General features: G+C 36.3%; 1 protein-coding gene across 1 annotated transcript in view; it reads left to right on the top strand.

The window, feature by feature from the left end:
• Window positions 1-22891, top strand: part of CFAP47 (cilia and flagella associated protein 47) — a 479971-nt gene that overhangs the window by 422887 nt on the left and 34193 nt on the right. Inside the window, exons 60-62 of the mRNA XM_043897451.1 lie at window positions 1059-1211; window positions 13642-13813; window positions 21424-21585. Coding sequence (XP_043753386.1) covers window positions 1059-1211; window positions 13642-13813; window positions 21424-21585 — 487 coding nt within the window. The remainder of the gene's footprint in view (window positions 1-1058; window positions 1212-13641; window positions 13814-21423; window positions 21586-22891) is intronic.

Here is a 22891-nt window from a genome sequence, read left to right as displayed (position 1 = left end):
AGCTAGTACAACATTGTAAAGCACTATATTCTAATAAAATTATTTTAAAATATGTTATTAGTGATGCCATAAAAGCATACAGTAATATATTTCAAAAGTTTTTTTAATATTATGATTCACTTTTTTATCTCATATTCAGTTTATGTCCTGTGTGCATCTGAACTGATAAAATATAACATTTGATATATTTTGGATAAATATGGACTCTAGTATACATGGCCTCATAATATTATAGAGATGGTGCCAGCATAGTAATATTCCTTTATAAAATTATTAGCTATATATAGATATAATATTTTGGTTACTCACAAGATCACTAACACGTCTGAAATTTATATAAGAGAATGTTGGAGTTTAATATATAGAGAGAAATATATAGTTACATTAATTTAATGTTTAATGCTATAAATTAAATTAATATGTAATAATGGTTAATATTATTTTTAAATAAATAATTAGTTTTACTTTTAACTGCTAAATAGTGTATTGTATCAATTTGAAAGCAATTCACACATGGAAATTAAAATATTTTACTTAAATAATTTAAGTAAATTTCAAGGTACATGTAATATTATTTTTAGTTAAATTAAATATTAATTAAATTAATATTTTTAGTTTAGGAGATAATAAGATATATTCTAAAAGTATTATAAAATAAATATTATAAGACTTTAAAAAAAATTATTTGAAAGTATTTGCTGTAGTATTTTTATTTAAGTAAAATTTGGTATTTACCACAATAAGCTTACAGATAGCTGAAAAATCTAGTCCCTGAATCACATTTCTGCATCTTAATGTAATCTTCTGTACTTTGCTGTGTATCTTCTAGATTTATCTCTTGTCATGCTGTTTTTACATATTATTTAATATTCATGATTCCAAAATGTCAGTGTATATAGATACTGAATGAATGTATGTGTGTTAATACCAGATGCGATGACATGCCAAAGTCTGCCAAAGGGAATTCTATTTTTCATAGCATAATTCATTTTTTTCTATCTCAAGAACAATCAAATAGCCCATTAATCAAATTAACTGAAACTATTTCTCTCCTGTAGTTGTCATAAAGTGTCAGGCCAGGAAGCGGCTAGAAGAGGAAGTGGAAGTCACACTGGATGGAGATTTTTGGGGAAAAAATCCTATCTTAGACCTGTCAGACTTTATAGTGATTCCAAAAAGAAAATCATATGCATATTATGAAGATATAGAAGGTAAGAGAACAGAGTCATGGGTATAAAGAATTATAATAAATAAAAACTCAATTTCCTTAAATTTCAGGTTGCTGATTACTCAGTTACACGAAAATTCATGCCCATCCATTTCTCATTTACTGTTAGTGCCCAACGAGTGTTCAGTTATTTTTGTCCTCTTCACATAGAAGTTTTCTGCAAATGACATTAGTTTTGGCTATTGATGGATTTATAAGAATAGATTCAGGTTATGTCATCAGTGAGGAAAGAAAAAATTGTAGTAACTGTAATTTTCATGTCTTTCAACTTTAATTTCTTACTTTATTCTCTTTTTCTGATTTATGGAATGTGATTAAAGCCATGGCTTGTAGCTTTAAATTTTAAAGAATGACCTTGAATAAAATGTTTCTTATTTAAAGAGATAGAAAAATTGACATAAATTAGATGCAATACCCAAATATATTTTGTATAATAATCCCTCTGACATTTGGAGTCTTAAGACATTTCACAAAGTTAATATGATGGTCTGGCAAAATCAACTCTCAATGATACAAACTTTAGTTTTCAGCCATCTTCCACATGAAATAATATAGAAGGCTCCTATTCCCATTGAAAGGGAAATTCCCTTAACAATTGTTTTATTAGTATCAAGTGGAGAAATCTTTATGTATTATTTATAAAGCAATTAACCACAAAATTAAGTATGAAATGCCTTGCAGAATCAAAATATCTTCTCTAGTTTTCTTATTTTGGTCTATTGTTTTTTACTTTGATCTCACTACTACCATCTCTGTGTCTAATCTAATTATTTCAGTGATGAGAGAATGTAAATGAGGTATAACAGAAGGGAGCGTATACAAGAGTGTAGAGAGGATATACAAGAGATGGTAAAATAATTTTTACTTTTTTATAGTAACTATTTCTACTAAGTAATAAATGCTCATTTTAAATGATTAAAGACATTTCTGATGAATATGAATAGCAGTCCCTCAGCTCAACTTAGTCCCACTCAGATGGTTTAGAATATAATAAATTTGAAATATACCCTCTCATACCTCCAACCATACTTGAGTGATGGAAGCCTGTTAGGAATGTAACCAGCTTTTAACCAAGGCCAGTTAACAGTGACAAAGGCATCTTTCTCTTTCACTTGTAAGCCTGGATTTGGGCGTGGTTTAGGGAGTGCAATGCCTCTGCCCCCTGCGATTATCAGGGATTCAGGTCCTTTTGGGACTTCCCTTGTGGCTCAGCTCGTAAGCAATCCACCTGCAATGTGGGAGACCTGGGTTCAGTCCCTGGGTTGGGAAGATCCCCTGGAGAAGGGAAAGGCTACCCACTCCAGTATTCTGGCCTGGAGAATTCCATGGACTCTATAGCCCGTGGGGTCGCAAAGAGTCGGACGCGACTGAGTGACTTTCACTTTCAGGTCCTTTTCTCTTGTTGCTCCACCATCCACCAAGTTGTCCTCATCTGCATCATCAATTCTACAGTCACATCCTCAGTAAATAACAAGCTGGTTCCTTTTAAAACCATGACCTGAAGATGCATATGTCATTTCTACTTGTATCCCATCAGTGAGATCTCAGTTATATATAGGCACACATAGATGTCTTTGAGACTGGGAAATGTCTCTTGACAGACTCCCAGATAAAATTGGGAGACATTCTAGAACAAAGAGAAGCAAAAAGGGAGAAAGTAAATATTGGGGAGACAATTAGCAGTTTCTGCCATATTTTATTTGCTGTGAACTGATAAAGTCTATCATCTTTCCATCCAAAAATACTTAATGAGAACCTATTACACATGGACTATTTTTCTGGGCCTGGAAATTTACCTACATCCCATCCCTCTCCTACCATCAGACTGGTATCCCCAGTCTTTAGGATAGCATTCCAGTTAGATCTCTGGTCAACATCTCAAATCCCCTACTGAGATGAGGATTCAAGTTTAACTGGACCTGCACTGGCCCTGTTGCTGGGGTGAGTACCATTTCCCTTTCTCCAGTTCCCTCTGCCATCTATGTGATATCAAGTATTGTCATTCTGTCTCTACTTCCTGCTGCTGCTGCTGCTGCTAAGTCACTTCAGTTGTGTCCGACTCTGTGCAGCCTCATAGACGGCAGCCCACCAGGCTTTCCCATCCCCGGGATTCTCCAGGCAAGAACACTGGAGTGGGTTGCCATTGCCTTCTCCATCTCTACCTCCTACCATGCCCCAAACCCAGATTAGAACCTTATTGCTGTCCATGCTAGTTGAGCATTTAGTCTTCCAAGAACTATGCTGTTTTATGTTTTGCATTCATTACATTATTGTAGAACTTAGCATCAAAGAAATGCTATTAAACACATAGTATCTCTATATCTTTATTTTACAAGTGAGGAAATCTCAGTAAAAGAAGTTTAATGACTTGTCCAGGGTTCTACAGTGCAGCAGAGGAAGGGATGATACATGAATCCAAGATCAACTGTGTTTTATCAATGTATGACAAAACCCACTGAAATGTTGTGAAGTAATTAGCCTCCAACTAATTAAAAATAAATAAATAAAAAAAATTAAAAAATAAAATAAAAAAAATAAAGCTTTTTAAAAAATAATAATAATTTAGATTTTAAACCTAGATATGAAATTGTAGGTTCTGAGCAGTTCATATTGAGTTCAGCCCTAACCTAATTGCTTTTTCTTTAAAGCCCTGTAGAAATCAAAAACTTTTATAAGGGCAAAGCTTTCTGAGAGGTTCCCTAACTTAAGGTATAATGCCCAGTACAAAGTGGTCAATCAGTATACAAAAAATTGCTTCCACGTTCCCTTTATTATCATACCCTCTTCTGTTATACTTCCTACCCTGTGTTTACCCACTGCTTGCTGAATAAAATATTACTTTGCAACATAGAAAATTAACACTATTCATCCATTTTTCAGCCATAAAACATATAATTCATATGAATGACAGTTGATCATTTTTTACTGACTAAAATGTTATTCAGTCTATGTAAAATAATCCAGAATTACATTCACCGTTTGTCCCCTACTGTCATTCCAGTCTCTTATTTCTCTAGGACATTAACTTGTTATTAACCTGGGTGGGATCACCTGCCACTTCTCTACATTTACCATCCACTTTCCCAGCATGATCAGCATCTATGAGACAGTCTGCTCTGCCCGGCCTGCCAACCCCCACTCCTTTTTTATGGAAACCACCTCCCAAGCTTGCCACAAGATTCTTATCATAGTTCAGTCATATGCTGTCCTCCTGGCCAGAGTGGGCATATAAGGGAGGTTGGGCTCCCCCAAATCTTCTGTAGTCAGAATGCAGGAAATCTGTTTATCTTCATTTATTGAAGCTGTAATATGTAGTGCTGCTGCTGCTGCTAAGTCGCTTCAGTCGTGTCTGACTCTGTGCAACCCCATAGACGGCAGCCCACCAGGCTCCCCAGTCCCTGGGATTCTCCAGGCAAGAACACTGGAGTGGGTTGCCATTTCCTTCTCCAATGCATGAAAGTGAAAAGTCAAAGTGAAGTCGCTCAGTCATGTCCGTCTCTTCGCGACCCCATGGACTGCATCCTCCCAGGCTCCTCCGTCCATGGGATTTTCCAGGCAAGAGTACTGGTGTGGGGTGCCATTGCCTTCTCCGAATATGTAGTTCTAGGGAGTATTTATTTCTCTGCTTTTCTCTAAAGGCCTGCTTTCTCGTCTCTTTGTGGGTCTCCTTTCTCTGCCCATCAATAGACACATACCTCTGTCATGCTTAATCAACTCTTCCTTTACTTCATGAAACACTTGGTGTCTTCCAAAAAAGATTATTCAAACGGGGGTTCTGTTATTTGCAAATAGGCATTCTAAGAGTAAATGTATAAGAGACTCTAGAAATAATAAATATTTCTTAAACGGATTGTAAAAATATCAGAATCATCTTCCCCACACACTCTCATTATAAAATTTGGCAGGCACTATTTTAAAAGCTGGAGATGGAATTATGAAATGAGTATCTATGTTATATGTACCCAATATAGTTCAAAAGATTCAAAATGAATTAGTTCACATTAACTTCTTTTTGGTTTACTGGGCAGTTACTGATAGTATTAAGTATATGAGAGTAAGAGGTAGTAATGCTGTCACTAGGTTGCACAATGAGATATTTAATTTTTAATTATATTAATTTACTACTTTTTTCTCCTTGGTTGAATTTTCATTTTTAATTGAAGAATGCTAACATAATCATAGCCTGCTCAAATTTATAAAAAGTGAAATAAATTTGTATGAGGACAGGGGAATTTTCCACTGCAACACCTATACAGTTACTCTCTATTTCAAAGAACTATGTATTAATAATGAAATCAGACTGATGCAAACCATTTCCATTTATATCCAAAAATTATTATGAGTTGGGTACAGATTTTACCTTAGATAATCATGTAGTAGCATTGGAAAAATGTAGAAAAAGTAATTGTTAAGTAAATGCAATTCTATTGGCTTTCTTTTCTTCAACCAGTAGCCAATATATAAAAAAAAACTGATTGTTTATGCATATCAGGGATAAGAATATTAGTGTAGATTAACCACAGAATTCAAATGTGTAATACAGTTTCCAATTTCCAGTGATAAATAAATGTGAGTACTTTCTTACTAAAATAGAAAACAATTTTATTATGCAGGCAACCTATAGTAAGTGTTCCCCAGTGAATGTCCAGTTTCTGAAGTGAAACCATTGTTTTCTGTGTCATCCTGTTATGCTTCAGTGAAGTTTAATAGTTTAGTCTTCAAGCTTGATTTTTATTTGAAATCTATCCTGTTGAAGGCAAAATGTTGATGCTTCTATGACATGAAGTAAGGAAGGTGAAGAAATGCTTACATTCAGGACTCATTTTAATATGTTCTTGCTACTTAAATTGCTTAAATCGTACCCTTGTCAGGTTGCAAGCTAAAAATATATATATATAATTCTGATAATAGAAATTGATTAGATCTTATTACCTGAAAAAAAAATCCACTCCCTTCTAGATAAGAATGGTCTATAAGGAGGCTGCCAACATCATTCTGGGAGATTCGAAAAGCATATGCGGAAAAGAGTCTCTCTCTTAAATAGCTCTTGAAAATACACCTTTTGATATGGCTCATATTTCACTAAGTCATTATTTTTCATGATGAAAAATAATGCTTACTATTGAAAGTAACTATTTGGAAGGTTTGCAGTCTTATTGCTTCCCATCATTCTCTAGTAGCTTTTTCTCTGCTCAATACCACCAAACTCAAGAAGATCATCTTTTTTATTTTTATTTTTTTTTGCAAAAGACATTTTAATTTGTAAACATATGTTTCTGTTCTGAAGCATGTCTTGCTATACAGAAGTAGGTTTCTTCAGTGACTTCCCTGGTGGCTCAGACGGTAAAGAGTTCTCCTGCAATGTGGGAGACCTGGGTTCGATCCCTGGGTTGGGAAGATCCCCTGGAGGAGTAAATGGCAACCTACTCCAGTATTCTTGCCTGGAGAATCCCATGGATAAAGGAGCCTGGCGGGCTACAGTGCCTGGGGTCGCAAAGAGTCAGACACGACTGAGCGACTAAGCACAGACACTCAATTTTAATGTTTTTAAACATTAAAAATAGTAATGTCTTAATGTCTTTTCTCTGAACATTTGATAAATCAGTTGACCTCTCTCTAGTCTGAGTTCCTTAAAAGCATCTGGTAATTGCTGGATTCCTTTTACTGCCCAATTCCAAAGATGTAACCAACTTGCATGCAGTCTCTGAAAGTCCCCCTGCTTGCTGTTTCCTTCTCATCTATTTCTTTATGAAGGGATGGGGCTGGTCACAAGCCTGAATACTATTTTAGCCTTTATATAAAGGCAAACCAGCTCTTTTCACCTATGTGTGTCATTTGATTATAGTTTACTCAACACATTAAATAGAATCCAAAAGTCATGTTGTTCATGCCATGTTGTACTTCCTATAGTCTCTTAAATCCCTTATGGTGGAAATTAAAGCACTTCACTCTGTGGCTTGAGCTGTGATGGGATTTTAGGTGTAATCATTAATTAACAGCCTGTATTCCTTCATCCAAATTTATAGTCATCTGAAAAGTAGATGTAGAAATAAGGCAGATGGAGGTCAAAAGGTACCTGTATTATAAAGGTGAACTGGAAAATGACTTGGTACTATGGATTCATTTGGGCTTGTCAATACCTTCCACCACAATCGGAGGCATTTACCCCAAACTAGCCAGTTGTACAGGAATAAATAATTGATACACAAAGAAGGAAGAGAAAGTGTGCATGCTGATTGACGATATCAGAAAAGAAAGAGAAGAGTCTGCTTATCTGCTCTGGCTTCACTTCTTCACCCGAATTCACTGATCAGATATGTTGTTTTCTCTCAGAGGGCAGATCATGATGAAGGATTGATTGATGCTGAGATATTTTTCCTTCCTATACCTTTCCCTTCTAGCAAGTGAAAAAGCCTCTCTATGTAAACATGATCAATAGGAAATAAGGCTCCCCCACCACTGCCTTCCCATTATTTTCTCTTACTTGTCACCATCTTCTTTCCCTGAGAGTCCAATAAAACCATCAAACCTCATTTAAATGAAAACACTAGGACCTCTCTATTCTCTTTCCACCCTGACTCCTCACATACTGAGTTAATGAGGATTGATCACTTTCATATCTTTTTTATTTAACAACAATCTCGGGAACATCTTTGTTGCCAGGTATTATGCTGAGTCCCAGAGATGCCAAAATTAACAAGGCACAGACTGTTGTCAAGGAATTCAAGAAATCGTCTCTCCAACATGTTAGATTTATGCACCTGTACTACTTAAATCAATTGGTGTTGCCCTACTGGGAGATTATACTGCTTTTATTTTTAGACAGTATTTTGAAATGTGACTTCTATAAGACTACAAATTATACCCTGTGGGCAGTATTTCCCCTATAATTGTATTTATTCTTCCTAAGTAACTGGTCTCTGCCTTCTCTATGCCTCTCTGGAGATTAGTTCAGTGACTTTCTCTCTGTGGGACTTTTTCTGTGAGTAGTTTTGCCATTTAACTGCATAACAAATTCATGCCACTTCCTTTTATATCCCAGGTGTACTGTAGCTTGAGGCTGTCTTTCTTTGATTAATCTACTGTCTTTTGTGTGCCTGATTTGCTGATGTGTTTGTCACACTGGTCTCATTTTACCCAAAGGCCAGTCATCTTGTTGCATGTTGTTTACATGACGATGCCCATGTTGGATTTGGTCTGTAATCACAACTAGCTCCAGAAAAGCCTGTCATTGGCCCTCCCATGACCCCACATTGGCCTCTAGACTTGATCCTTCCCTCTGCTTCTCTTCATTTTGCTTTCTCTGCTCAGCTCACTCCATTAAGTCTTCTGTCCTAACTACTCTAATGAGAGTACCCTTGACAAGATTGTCAACCCTATCCAGTATGCCTAATCCAGTGGTCAGATTTGTGCTCTGAGCTTACATCTCCCTGGTTATCCCTTCTCCATCTCTATTGTTGGCTTCTCTTCCTCTGACCAGAATCTCAATGTTTGAGTGCCCCAGGCCTCTACCCTGAGGGCCAGAACACTCCCTTGCACAGATAATGGCCTGCATACTTCCAGAAGCTGCTGCTGATGGCATCCTCAGGCCTGCCACTTGCCAGGCCTGGTATCCTCAGCTGTGACATCTGGACTCAGACAACTTGGGTTCTTCCATTTAATTTCTATACGGCCTTGACAAAATTATTTTACTTCTCTATAAACTCTGTTTCTTCAACTGTAGTATGGAGATAGTATCTATTTCATAGGATTTTTTTTTTTAAGATTAAGTGTAAATGCATAGAATTCTTAAAAGTGCCTGGTTCTCAGTAACTGTCTCATAAGTGTTAGATATTACCATTATTATCATTTAAAGCTCTGGTTGGGCATTTTGTGACAGAGATGTACTAGAGGACCCATCTTCAGTCACTGACAAATGACAGTTTGAGATGGAAACATGATTCTTTCAATGTCGTTCGGTGGGTTTTCTCATTAATACATGAAATAATATTGTATCAGAAAGTACAAAAATATGGTACCTAATCTTAAATAGATTCTGAAATTTGGTGCTAAATTGCTAAATGGCTGAATAAAGTATTTATGTTACAAAAAGTTCTTTTATCTTTTATTTCTGGATTCTTGTTTAAAATGAAATGCGTAAGACAAGCATTAGCTATGTTGCCACTTTCTTCCTTTAATTTTCGTTCTGTAGTATACTGTACTTGCATTGTAGCAAAAGAATATGCAGTTATTTTAAGTTAATCAAAATGTTTGGTCTATTAAATGACCTTATGAAAGTGAAGTAAAACATGTAAATTAAATAACCCTTCAAAAAGATACACAATTTTGTAAAAATAATAAGAGTGTGCAGATGGCACATTCTTCATTATCTGTTCAAAGAAAATAGCTTTAGGTGGTTTATCCAGTATCCTCTCTTTTCTTTGAATACCTTGTTTTCATTATCCTCTTTCAAATTTGTGTTCAGTACTCCATTCCTTCCTTCTATGATTATTACATCCTGTCAAGCAAATGTAGATGCCTATTATTAATGAAGAGACAACTATAGAAATTTATGAAAGAACATGAATAACAGTGTTCATTATACTTTGATATTCACTTCTCATTGAGACATTTTGGTTGGGTTTGCTATGAAGTGTATTTCTTACAGATTAGAATGGTATAAAATACACAGTTTCACAATATATTTTCCAAATAAATCTGTTACAATTCAGTACTTTTTGACTATTTGTCATGTTTTGTCAAGGGTTTTTTAAAATTACTAATATTCTTCCACATTGAATAAAAATCAATTATTGTCCTGAGAAAATTCACCCATGTATCTGGCACCCTTGACCACGATAGTGACTATTGCATGATTTATTGGCATTATGATACAAGCATTAGGTTGCATAATTACACAAGGATGGAAGCATACCATTCTTATTCAATATAGTGACCACTTGCCATACCCAAGTGATTATTACCATTATTGTTTTATAAGACAGAGGATAAGTAGATTGATAAATATAGATATATCATACTCTATAATTCTCTGAAATATGTTTGATTAAATATTTTGTATGTATGTTAAGGGTACGAATACAGCACTGAAATGATAAGCTCATGATTTTGGTTACCAGTCAGGACTGCTCCCATGGTCCCCACGTCATTCTTCACAGGGCATTGCTTGAGCTTAATCTCCATCTTCCTCTCACCCTTGTGCAAGTCACCACCTGCCCTGAACTACTGCAGAAACATCATTACCTTCTCTACTAACCCCCTTTTGCTCACTTTACCATTAAACAAGCACATCACTTCCATATTTAAAACATTCCATAGGTTCTTGCTATTCTTAGAAGTCCCAAATCGTCACCATACCCTGCATGGTCTTGCCCATTATGCCCATTTCATCTCTTGGAAATTTCATCCCACTCCCTTTTGCTCCACCTGCTTAAGTTCTTTCCCAAAGACGCTGAGGTAATTCCCACTGTGGAAAATTCCCTCATGCTGCTCTGATGCCTAAGAGGCATTTTCTTTGTCTACATGCAGGAGGCCCTTATCAACTTTCTTTTTAACTTTGGTATGTTGGTCTCCTCCTCAGGACCTTAGCAGTTAAGTTCCCAGGACCTGAGCTCTCATAGCCGCTTCTGCTTCTCCATAGTAGCCGTTCTCACAGTCATCATTGAAAGCGTTGCGGTATCATTGGTAGTTTATTGGCAATTCTTTCCTCCCAGTTATAAGTTCCAAAGGGACAAGAACCTTACTTGTCATTTCAAGGAAAGTTTTCAGTTATTATTCACCAAATGAAAAAAGAAATGTAAATATAAATGATAAGAAAAATGTTTTAAAAGTATGTTTAGATATTTGATAAGTAAACAAAATTATCTGCCTCATATTTATGAATTTTGCCATAGCTAGGAAGTTTAACTGGGGCAAAATCTACAGGTCTTAGTGAGCAGTTCATGAAAACTTTCACAGAATGGGAAACCATTGAAAATGGGAAGTGCTTTTAAACAAGCATGTGATAGCCATTATATAAGATAGAAAAAAAGAGGTTAGTAAATATTTCAATTTCTATTAAAACACAATTGAAATTAAATATATATTTATCCTGACCCTTAATTTCGTGAGTTCAAATGTCTTTTTAAGGGTTTGTGTTTAAAACAAACAAGAAACAGAATTTCCCTCCTGTGTCAAAAAATTTATTACAGTAGTCCTAAGGAGTATGAACTTATGACTTGAAATAGTAATCTATATTAAGATAAACTGCTGCTGCTGCTAAGTCGCTTCAGTCGTATCCAACTCTGTGCGACCCCATAGACGGCAGCCCCACCAGGCTCCCCCGTCCCTGGGATTCTCCAGGAAAGAACACTGGAGTGGGTTGCCATTTCCTTTTCCAGTGCATGAAAGTGAAAAGTGAAAGTGAAGTCGCTTAGTCGGGTCCGACTCTTAGCGACCCCATGGACTGCAGCCTACCAGGCTCCTCCGTCCATGGGATTTTCCAGGCAAGAGTACTGGAGTGGGGTGCCATTGCCTTCTCCATAAGATAAACTACATTTATTTAAATGTTTTTTAGAAGTGTGCATTTGTTCTCTCAAAGTCACGAGCTATATTTGTCATGAGTAATTAATTTTATACAACAATCAGATGATAACTAATTTACACTGGTCTCACTGACTTAGCTCTGATCAACCCAATACACATACTATACAGATTCTCTCCAAGTTGGGAACATTGCAGAAGGTACGCTTTTAACTTGATAATATGACTTTTCAAATAAAATGCAGAGACTCTACTTTGTTAGCTTGAAGACACAATGCAGAATGTCAGTTTGTTAGGATTTTGTACCACCTGATTCTGTTTCTCTTCCTTATGTGTTCATATCACTGTTTTCCAGTTAAAACAAGGGAAATATGTAAAGTGTAAAAAGTACTAATATGGTTCCTACTTGCGTGACCCCTGTCCCCTTGTGGATAATCAGGTCTGTGTTTTGTACCAATGGATCTTCTCAGGATTGGAATTATGACATCTATAGTAACAGATTCCCCACAGGGGGTTCAATGGTTCTGAAACTAAATTTAGCTTCTCATTTCCTGTCTTGATTCTGACACAGCCATTCCCATAAAGGCTTCAATAATTAAGCAGAAACAGATGCAGATCTCAATAGTATTTGCTTTGAAAAATATGTTATTTGAATGCAGTGGAAATTTCATCTCCCATTAAACACTCTAAAACTCTTAAATGCTGCTTCTCAGTATGGAGCATGGCTTCCAATGGAACATTTCCATATCCCATCCCCAGAACAAATCAACATATTAAATGTAGACATATTGATTTTGCTACAACAAAGAATGGTTATCGATAGGAACAATTGCCAATTTGGTCAACAGGATGAAAGCTAGCAATTCAGAAGGTCTGAGATTTATTCTTACACATGAAAAAAAGAAAAAGATCTTGTAAGGTTATGGGTCAGTCCATTATTTTACATTAATAAGATTTACTGAGTAATTATTAAATGTGACTTGGGATTGTTACAGCCAAGCTGTTTTTCAGAGTTCTATGGCAGAAATTATGATCAGCCACTTCTGAAAAGTGGTCTGAATTCTGCTAGGATTAGTGGGAGAGAGGTGGTCATCAGTTCTGTGAATCAAAGGATCACTTTTACCTTTGCACATTAGAGACAGACTTTAGAAATTATCTCCGCAGTGATGGTTCTCTGGACCTCTCTTTCATGATCTATATGCCACAAACTTCTTGATTTGCAGTCTGGGCTCCTTATATGGACATGGAGCATAAATAATATTGATGATTATGCTTCTGTTCTACACACCAGTCTTGAATATTTTTCACATATACCTAACAAAACCCTGCTATAACTGACTTTCTTCTGGTAAACTACTGGTTAAGAAAACATGGTTAACCATATTGTCTATAATACCTCAAGACTAAAAAATGAAGAATTCTCTCTTTTGTTAAAATATCCCAGAGCTTGAAAGTCCTGCCTTAATAGACTGGGATACTATTTTAATATTGTTTAGTCTTAATTCAAATCTTTCTTTATCAATTATAAGTCTATAAGCTTTTAATATATTTTATATACAGCATATCATATTATTTGCGTTTATAGTAAATATTAATTTTTAGTTTCCACTTGTCTGTTTCTTATTTTATTAGTCTGAATTTTAAGGATGGTGGGATTAAGGATAGTAGGTGCATTTATTTTTTATATCCATTCATTTATTTAACTCTTAAAAGCATACTGAATACTATTATATACCTGGTAACACACTAGGTATTATGAACACAAAGCTAAATAACATATACCCTCTCCCTCACTCTAAATACCTGTGCATGATTATTGCTGACGTATAATTGATTTTCAACCTATACATATTTAGTTGAATTAAAATGCATTTAAATCTTGATTTTCTTAGATGTACCTATGAAACGTGAATTTGAATATGACATTGAATTTGAATCTGAAGTTGAAGAGGATAGTTTGGAATCCTGCGTGGCTATATATTTGATCAAAAAATCTTATAATGCTAAGAATGAACAGATAACATTGGTCTTCAATCTGATATTTACACCAAAGAAACCAGCGAGGTAAACCTGCTTTTACAAACCCTAATTTCTTTAAACAATATTATTACTCTTTTAAACTAAATAATGTGGTCTTTTTCTTTCCATCTTTCTATTTGTCAGTTGCATTACTTCTTTGATGCCATTTAGGTAAATAGATTATTTCTAGCTATCCAGCTGTGAAAAGTATTCTGATGAAAAAGAACAGTCCAAATTATTATAAATCTGAGATGTCCTTCAGGAATTGTGACCTCCCCAAGGTCATTAGAATATGCTATTAGCAAAACAGGGCTGTCTACTTTGAAAAAATTTTTTAATTGCAGACTTGGCGCTATACATTGGCAACATGGTATTTCTCCATACTGCTTCTCAGAACCAGTTCAAATGTTGCAAATGCTGAGTGCCCTCCTTTGCAATTGCTGTCATTACCATTTTACCATTCAAAACCATAGCATTGTACTAAAGGTAAAGTATAAGAGGGTCACACTAGAGTCTGTGAGAATAGTAAGCTTTGAATATCTGTCCTTTGGAAAACCTCGTCCAGTGTCTTTATATTTACTTTTTATGCAACTGATACTTAGCACCTACACATGCTGTATTCTAGGTCACATCTGAAACAGGATTTTATGTCTTGATGCAGAGACACTGATTAGAACTGCAAATAAGCACAAAATACTGCCTGACCATGAAAAAACAATTGACAGTATTACTTGTGCTTTTAACCATTCCTATAATTTAACTATGCAGTCAATGTACCCATGTGTGTATTTAAAGTGGCTTTGAGAATGTAATCTAATAACTAAAAGATAGCAGGGAAACAGTGATAAAATCAGATTGTAAGAAGAAAGTACACATTAAACATTATTTTCATAGTTTTCTATGGGCTTTTTAAAAATTTTCATAGTTTTCTATGGGATTCCTTGGTGGCTCAGTGGTAAAGAATCTGCCTGCCAGTGCAAGAGGCACTGGTTTGATCCCTGCATCAGGAAGATCTCCTGGAGAAGGAAATGGCAACCTACTCTAGTATTCTTGCCTGGAGAATTCCATGGTCAGAGGAGCCTGGTGGGCTGCAGTCCATGGAATCACAAAGAGTCGGATACAACTTAGCGACTAAACATTTATTTGTTAGTATTTTTTCACATTTAGTTTAGTATGATGTTGATTCAGTGACAGGTAAATTACCAGCAAAAAACATTGAAACAAGTATACTATCAAGGGTGAAACAGATCACCAGCCCAGGTTGGATGCATAAGACAAGTGCTCAGGGCTGGTGCACTGGGAAGACCCAGAGGGATGGGATGGAGAGGGAGGCGGGAGAGGGGATCGGGATGGGGAACACATGTAAATCCATGGCTGATTCATGTCAATGTCTGGCAAAAACCACTACAATATTGTAAAGAAATTAGCCTCCAACTAATAAAAATAAATGGGAAAAAAAAAAACCAGAAGGGGAAAATGTTATCATTAGTGAGTATGAACAGAATCAATGTGAATTTATATTTGTTCCACATTTGGTGGGTTTAGAGCTTCTTGGTGAATATTTGAGAAACTGATTTAGGACAACTTATATTCATGATTTATAAATTTGTGTGAGTGTCTTGTGGTGTTCTCATGTAATTTAATAATTCTATTTTATGCACACATACTCATTTGTTTTTGTCATTCCTTCTTCCATATGTATTTGGGATGGTTTACTGCAAGACATACCATTAAATGATAAAAAAACAAAAATAAATAACACCAATAGCTTTAAATTTTGAAAAAAGAACAAGAAAATAATTATACCCAAATCATACTTTACCTAGATAATCTAAATAAGCATCAAATTTAATTCTTCTCTTCCTGATTGACAAGGTAAAAAAAAGACAACAAAATTTTCATGGGTTTGTTAAGGAAAATATAACACTGTTGCACAACAGTAAAAACAAGGTAATTTTTCATGTTTATCCTTTCATAGACTAGTGCTGAAATAATAAGAGTAATGGTCAGAGCCTTAAATGTGTTTTTATAAAAAATAAAATATAGTAAAAACAAGACAAGAAAAAAAATTAAAAAAAAAACAAGAATATTATTCCTTAAGACCTTGACCTTTTTTTTTCTTTACTTTTTCAATTTTTTTGGAGTATAGTTGATTTAAAATGTGTTACTTTCTGCTGTGCAGCAAAGTGAATCAATTATATATACATATATCCACTATTTTTTAGGGCTTCCCTGGTAGCTCAGTCAGTAAAGGATCTGCCTATAATGCAGGAGACTAGGGTTTGATCCCTGGGTTGAGAAGATGCCCTGGGGAAGAAAATGGCAACCCACTCCAGTATTCTTGTCTGGAAAATCCCATGGACTGTAGCCTGCCAGGCTCCTCTGTCCATGGGATCACAAGAGTCAGACATGACTGAGCAACTAAACCACTACAACCACTCATTTTTAGATAAAAATCAAGGGTCTAATACTAAAACTTAAAGAGATTAGCAGTTGATATTGTCATGAATCAGTCTGATGATTATAAGTTAACACAAGTCTGAACTTTTTTTAATAGAGAAATTACAGATGTCATTTGTCTTAAGGAATGTTTAGAAATAATAATCATATCAGCTCAACATTTTCCTGGAACTTTTTATCTGCTCAAGAGATGAACAGAATGAGAACCCAAAGTTCTCTTTCATAGGATTTGAGACAGACAATTTGACATAGGGAATACCATATATGTACATTGTTAGGAACCCACAGTATTGACTATAAAATGATTCACTGTGCCATCCTTGTAACTGAGTGGTCTTCCTCACTGTGGGCCAAAAAGGTTGACTCAGTGGCTTCCTACGTGCTCAGAGAATTGGCTGATGAATGAAATCACTCAGTGTTGTCATTTGGCATGTTTACTCATTTATTTAAAAATTGTTTAGCATCTTCAAAAGAGACAAAATTCCTGCACTTTTAGAATATTTAGTCTAGTGAGAGTGAGAAATAAAAGAGAATTAAGTATATAGGAAACAAGAACATTTCAGATTGTCCTGATAAAGAAATAAATAAAGGGAAATACAGATCTAGGAAGGATGTACACTAGGTAAGGTAGACAGACTTCCAGGAAGAGGTGATGTCTGAAGAAAGACCTTAGAGATGAGAAGAGCTTGGACAGGTATTTGCTGCCGCTGCTGCTGCTGCTGCTAAGTCACTTCAGTCATGTCCAACTCTGCGACCCCATGGACTACAGCCCACCAGGCTCCTCCGTCCATGGGATTTTCCAGGCAAGAGTACTGGAGTGGGTTGCCATTGCCTTCTCCGGGAAGGGTATTTGAGACAGAAGCATTAGTCGCTCAGTCATGTCGGACTCTTTGCAACCCCATGGACTGTAGCCAGGCTCCTCTGTACGTGGAATTCTCCAAGCAAGAATACTAGAGTGGTAGCCATTCCCTTGCTCCAGGGCATCTTCCTGACCCAGGGATCAAACCCAGGTCTCCTACATTGCTAGCAGATTCTTTAGCATCTGAGCCACCAGGGCAGCCATTTGAGATAGAGGCAGTAATAAATGCCAAAGTAGTAGGACAGGAAATATTTGGCATGAACAATGAGTTATAAGGAGGTCAGTGTTTCTCTAACAGAGTAAGCAAAGGAGAAAGTAACCAACTGGAGGAGAGTTTGGCCAGGATCTGATCACAGAAGATCATGAGGATATGAATTTATCTTTTATGCTGAAAGCAATTGGAAATGACCAAAGGGTAAATATTTTAGAGACTGATTTATGACAACTTGTGTATGTGATTCATAAAATTCTATAAGCATTGTATGATAATCTGACATAGTTTAGCAATTCTCTTTTGTGTATAGTTGTACATACTGATTTACTTCTGTGATTATTCCACATGAATTTGAAGTGGTTAAAATGTAGTTAAATAAGAAAAAGTAAAATAAACCAACAGCTCAAAGTTGTGCAGTGGCGAGAATAGAAGCGGGTAGACCAGCTATTGAAATAATGCTCTTTAAATAGTGCTAATAGGGGTCATTCACTAAGACAGGAGAGTGTGAGAGAGGTGTAGCTTTAGGTTTTATATTTTGGACATAAATTTAAGATGATATATCCGTTATCATGGGCTTCATTATGCTGAATAATATTTCACTGTTTCAGTGTAATACAACTTTATTGTTATTGTTGTTGGTTAGTCGCTCAGTCATGTCTGACTCTGCAACCCCGTTGACTGCAGCATGCCAGTCTTCCCTGTCCTTCACCATCTCTCGGAGTTTGCTCAAACTTGTGTCCATTGAATTGGTGATGCCATCCAACTACCTTGTCCTCTTTTGTCCCCTTTTCCTCCTGCCTTCAATCTTTCCCAGCATCAGAGACTTTTCCAGTGAGTCGGCTATTTACATCAGGTGACCAAAATACTGGAGCTTCAGCTTCAACATCAGTTCTTCCAGTGAGTATTCAGGGTTCATTTCCTTTAGGATGGACTGATTTGATCTCCTTGCAGTCTAAGGGACTCTCAAGAGTCTTCTCCAGCACTACAGTTCCAAGGCATCAATTCTTTGACACTCTGCCGTCTTTACAGTCCAGCTCTCACAACCGTTATGTGACCATTGGGAAGACTATAGCCTTAACTATACATACTTTGTTGGTAGAGTGATGTCTCTGCTTTTCAACACACTATCTAGGTTTGTCATAGCTTTTCTGCCAAGAAGCAATCGTCTTCTGATTTCATGACTGTAGTCACCCTCTGCAGTGATCTTAGAACCCAAGAAGAGGAAATCTGTTTCCACCTTTTCCCCTTCTATTTGCCATGAAGTAATGGGGCTGGATGCCATGATCTTAGTTGTTTTTTTTTTTAATATTTAGTTTTAAATCGACTTTTTCACTCTTCTTATTCACCCTTATCAAGAGGTTCTTTAGTTCCTCTTCACTTCTGCCATTAGAGTGGTATCATTCGCATATCTGAGGTTGTTCATGTTTCTCCCACCTATCTTGTTTCCAGCCTAGCATTTCTCATAATGTGCTCAGCGTATAAATTAAATAAACAGAATGACAACAGACAGCCCTATTGTACTCCTTTATCAATCCTGAACCAATCAGTTATTCCATACAGGGTTCTAACTGTTGCTTCTTGACCTCCATACAGGTTTCTCAGGAAACAGATAAGATGGTCTGGTTTTCCCATCTCTTTAAAAGTGTTTTCCAGTTTGTTAATGATCCACACAGTCAAAGGCTTTAGTAGTTGATGAAACAGAGGTAGATGGTTTTCTGGAATTCCCTTGCTTTCTCTGTGATCCAGCGAATGTTGGCAATTTGATCTCTGGTTCCTGTGCCTTTTCTAAACCCTGCTTGAATGTCTGGAAGTTTGTTCACATAATGCTGAAGCCTAGCATGCAAGATTTTAAGTATGACCTTACTAGCATGGGAGATGAGTACAATTGTCCAGTGGTTTAAGCATTCTTTAGTATTACCCTTCTTGGGAATTGGGATGAGGATTGACCTTTTCCAGTCCTGAAGCCACTACTGGGTCTTTCAGAATTGCTGACATACTGAGTGCACCACTTTGATAGCATCATTTTTTAGAGTTTTGAATAGCTCTACTGGAGTTGCATTGCATCCACAAACTTGACAGACAGCAGAGCTTCCTAAGACCCACTTGACTTCACACTCCAGAATGTCTGGCTCTGGGTGACTTACCACACCTTTGTGGCTATCTAGTTCATTGAGATCTTTGTGCAGTTCTTCCATGTTTTCTTTCCATTTCTTCTTGATCTCTTCTGCTTCTGTTAGGTCTCTACTGTTTTTGTCCATTGTTGTGCACATCTTTGGAAGAAGTGTTCCCTTGATATTTCCAATTTTCCTGAATAGATCTCTAGTCTTTCCCCTGCTGTTGTTTGCCTCTATTTTTGTGCATTGTTCATCAAAGAAGTCCTTCTTATCTCTCCTTGCTGTGATTTGGAACTCTGCTTTTAGTTGGGTGTACCTTTCCCTTTCTCCCTTGCTTTTTACTTCTCTTCTTTCTTCAGCCTCCTCAGATAGCCACTTTGCCTTCTTGCTTTTCTTTTTCTTTGGGATGGTTTTGCTTCCTCCTGTATAGTATTACAGACCTCCACCCGTTGTTCTTCAGCCACACTATTCACTAAATCTAATGCCTTCAATCTATTTGTCACTCTACTGCATATTCATAGGGGATTTGAAGTTTTACCTGGCTGGCCTAGTGGTTTTCCCTGCTTTCTTTAGCTTAAGCCTGAATTTTGCTATGAGAAGCTGATTATCTGAGCCACAGTCAGCTCCAGGTTTTGTTTTTGCTGACTGTATACAGCTTCTCCATCTTTGGCTACAAAGAATATAATCGGTTTGATTTCGATATTGACCATTTGGTGATATCTATGTGTAAAGTTGCCTCTTGTGTTGTTGAAAAAAGGTATTTGCTCTGACCAGTGGATTCTCTTGGCAGAATTCAGTTAGCCTTTGCCCTGCTTCATTTTGAACTCCAAGGCCAAATTTGCCTGTTACTCCAGGTATCAAACTGTCATTTATGAGATTGCACCCAAGTACTGCATTTTGGACTCTTTTGTTGTTTATGAGGGCTACTCCATTTTATTGTTACTAGCACTGTATTGAAGGGATATTTTTTAAATTTTGGTACCAGTTTTTTTATAGTATAAGTAATGCAGCATTGAACATCCTTATACACATTGCTTCTTGAAATCTTTGAAGTATATCTGAGGGAAATTACTAATAGTGAATTAACTGGCTTAGTGTCTGCACCTTTCAAATTTGATAATATATTATCTAACTGTTCCCCAAATTGTTGAATAATTTCACAGTCCAATTTAAAGAGGCTAAGAGTTCCCAGAACTGTTCTGAAAGATTTATGTAAGAAGATTGTGATTTCTTGGTCCCTTCTGACATATGATATGGCTTGCAACTACTGAGCTATGTATTTGAGCTATTTCCACCCGATGCAAGCAAACACATGAGTAACTATTCTTCACCGTCAGCTACTGACCTATGTCTCCACTCTTCTTCAGAGCCAACTGCTTAGAAGGCTATATTTACTGTCTTCATTAATTCAATTGCCATTCAATTACATGTTATTGTAAAGTGTTTGTGATATTTATCAGTTGCAATTTAATTTTTTAAAGCTTCAGTTTAAGTCAGTTTTGGAGGCTTTGTAAGTTTTCACAGAAAATCTAATTTTTCTGTGTGAAGCAAGAGTTCAAAGAACTTTTTCATGATGTTTCAGTTTGAACAGAAAATCCCCTTATGGAATACCTTTTAGTGTAACACTTGGGTCCATTTGTCAACCTCTCCTCAGATTATTAAGTAATATGATATTCTATGCTGGATACAGAAAATTTGCAGAGTGAATTCTACATATGTTACTAATTCTTAGTAAATAACTAGAGAGTAAATAAGATACCCTATGAAATAATTACCTCAAAGGGAGGATAATAATAGGGACTCTGACCTACAGAATGATTCCTGAGATATAAACAGCCCATCCACACCTTTTCCATCTACATTTTTTTAAAGAATTAAAAGTTTCAGTTTTTTTTTACTGAAACCACAGGTTTACTTACATTTTCGCCTTAGACGTTGATCTGCTATACTATATTCCCTTTGCTTGTTTTCCTGCAATATCCTTTATAAATCTCTTTTTCTATTCAAGGTCTCAAGCTACACTGAAAGTAGAGTGCATGACAGATGGGATCTGGACATTTCCCATGATGTTGATTGCTACTGAGCCTGATGTGGATGAGGTCATCGATATTGAAGGGGTTGGTTTATTTAAGGAATCTACTGTTAACGTCAGGCTGACAAGTCAGGCAAGGTAATACATCAAGCATATGTGTGTAACTGGTTTTGTGAATGTAATTTATGCTGAACTGGGAAACAGAATTTAACATGGAAAATTCTATTATGTCACTTTTTCTGGTTAAGTCTGAGCAATATTGCTTCTAGAAATCAAAGCTTCATATATTTCATATTTGTTATTTAAAACTTGGAAACTAGAATCTACAAAGTGAATACCAAAGAACAATAATAACAAGTAAATAGATATTGAAATTTAGAATAATATTTCTATTTGTTTTTCAAAGGGTGTTTTAACGTATTTTTTCAAAGATGGATGGGAGGTTTCTCAGTAAATTTTAATGGTTTTGGGCTATTAAGTGATTTAACTAGGTAGAGGTGATTAGGTAAGCTACATTGAGATTCCATTTTCTGTTTTATTCTGCTTAGTCACAGCTATCTTTGTTATACTTGTGATAACATAAGCAGCATGGCAGTAATACTTTTACCTTTCTCAGATGTAAAAAACATTTTTACAGCTTTTTTTGAGGTATAACATACCATAAAATTCACCTATTGTCAGTGTACATTTCAATATTTTTTAAAAATGTGCAGAATTTGCAACCATAGCCACATTCTAGGTTTCAAACTCACCCTTCAGTTCAGTTCACTTCAGTCACTCAGTCATGTCCAGACTCTTTGCAACCCCTTGGACTGCAGCACGCCAGGCCTCCCTGTCCATTACCAACTCCCAGAGTTTACTCAAACTCATGCCCATTGAGTTGGTGATGCCACCCAACCATTGCATCCTCTGTCGTCCCCTTCTCCTCCCACCTTCAATCTTTTCCAGCATCAGGGTCTTTTCAAATGAGTCAGTTCTTTGCATCAGGTGGCCAAAGTATTGGAGTTTCAGCTTCAACTTCAGCCCTTCCAATGGATATTCAGGACTGATCTCCTTTAGGATGGACTGGTTGTAACTCCTTGCAGTCCAAGGGACTCTCAAGAGTCTTCTCCAACACCACGATTCAAAAGCATCAATTCTTTGGCACTCAACTTTCTTTATAGTCCAACTCTCACATCCATACATGCCTACTGGAAAAACCATAGCCTTGACTAAATGGGCATTTGTTGGCAAAGTAATGTCTCTGCTTTTTAATATGCTTTCTAGGTTGATCATAACTTTTCTTCCAAGGGGGTAAGCGCCTTTTAATTTCATGGCTGCAGTCAACATCTGCAGTGATTTTGGAGCCCAAAAAATTAAAGTCTGTCATAGTTTCCACTGCTTCCCCATCTATTTGCCATGAAATGATGGGACCAGATGCCATGATCTTAGTTTCCTGAATGTT

This window comes from Cervus elaphus, chromosome X, assembly GCF_910594005.1.
Source record: "Cervus elaphus chromosome X, mCerEla1.1, whole genome shotgun sequence".
Classification (NCBI taxonomy): Eukaryota; Metazoa; Chordata; class Mammalia; order Artiodactyla; family Cervidae; genus Cervus; species Cervus elaphus.
Note: the sequence above shows the minus strand (reverse complement) of the source record. Positions and strands in the feature narration are given on the sequence as shown.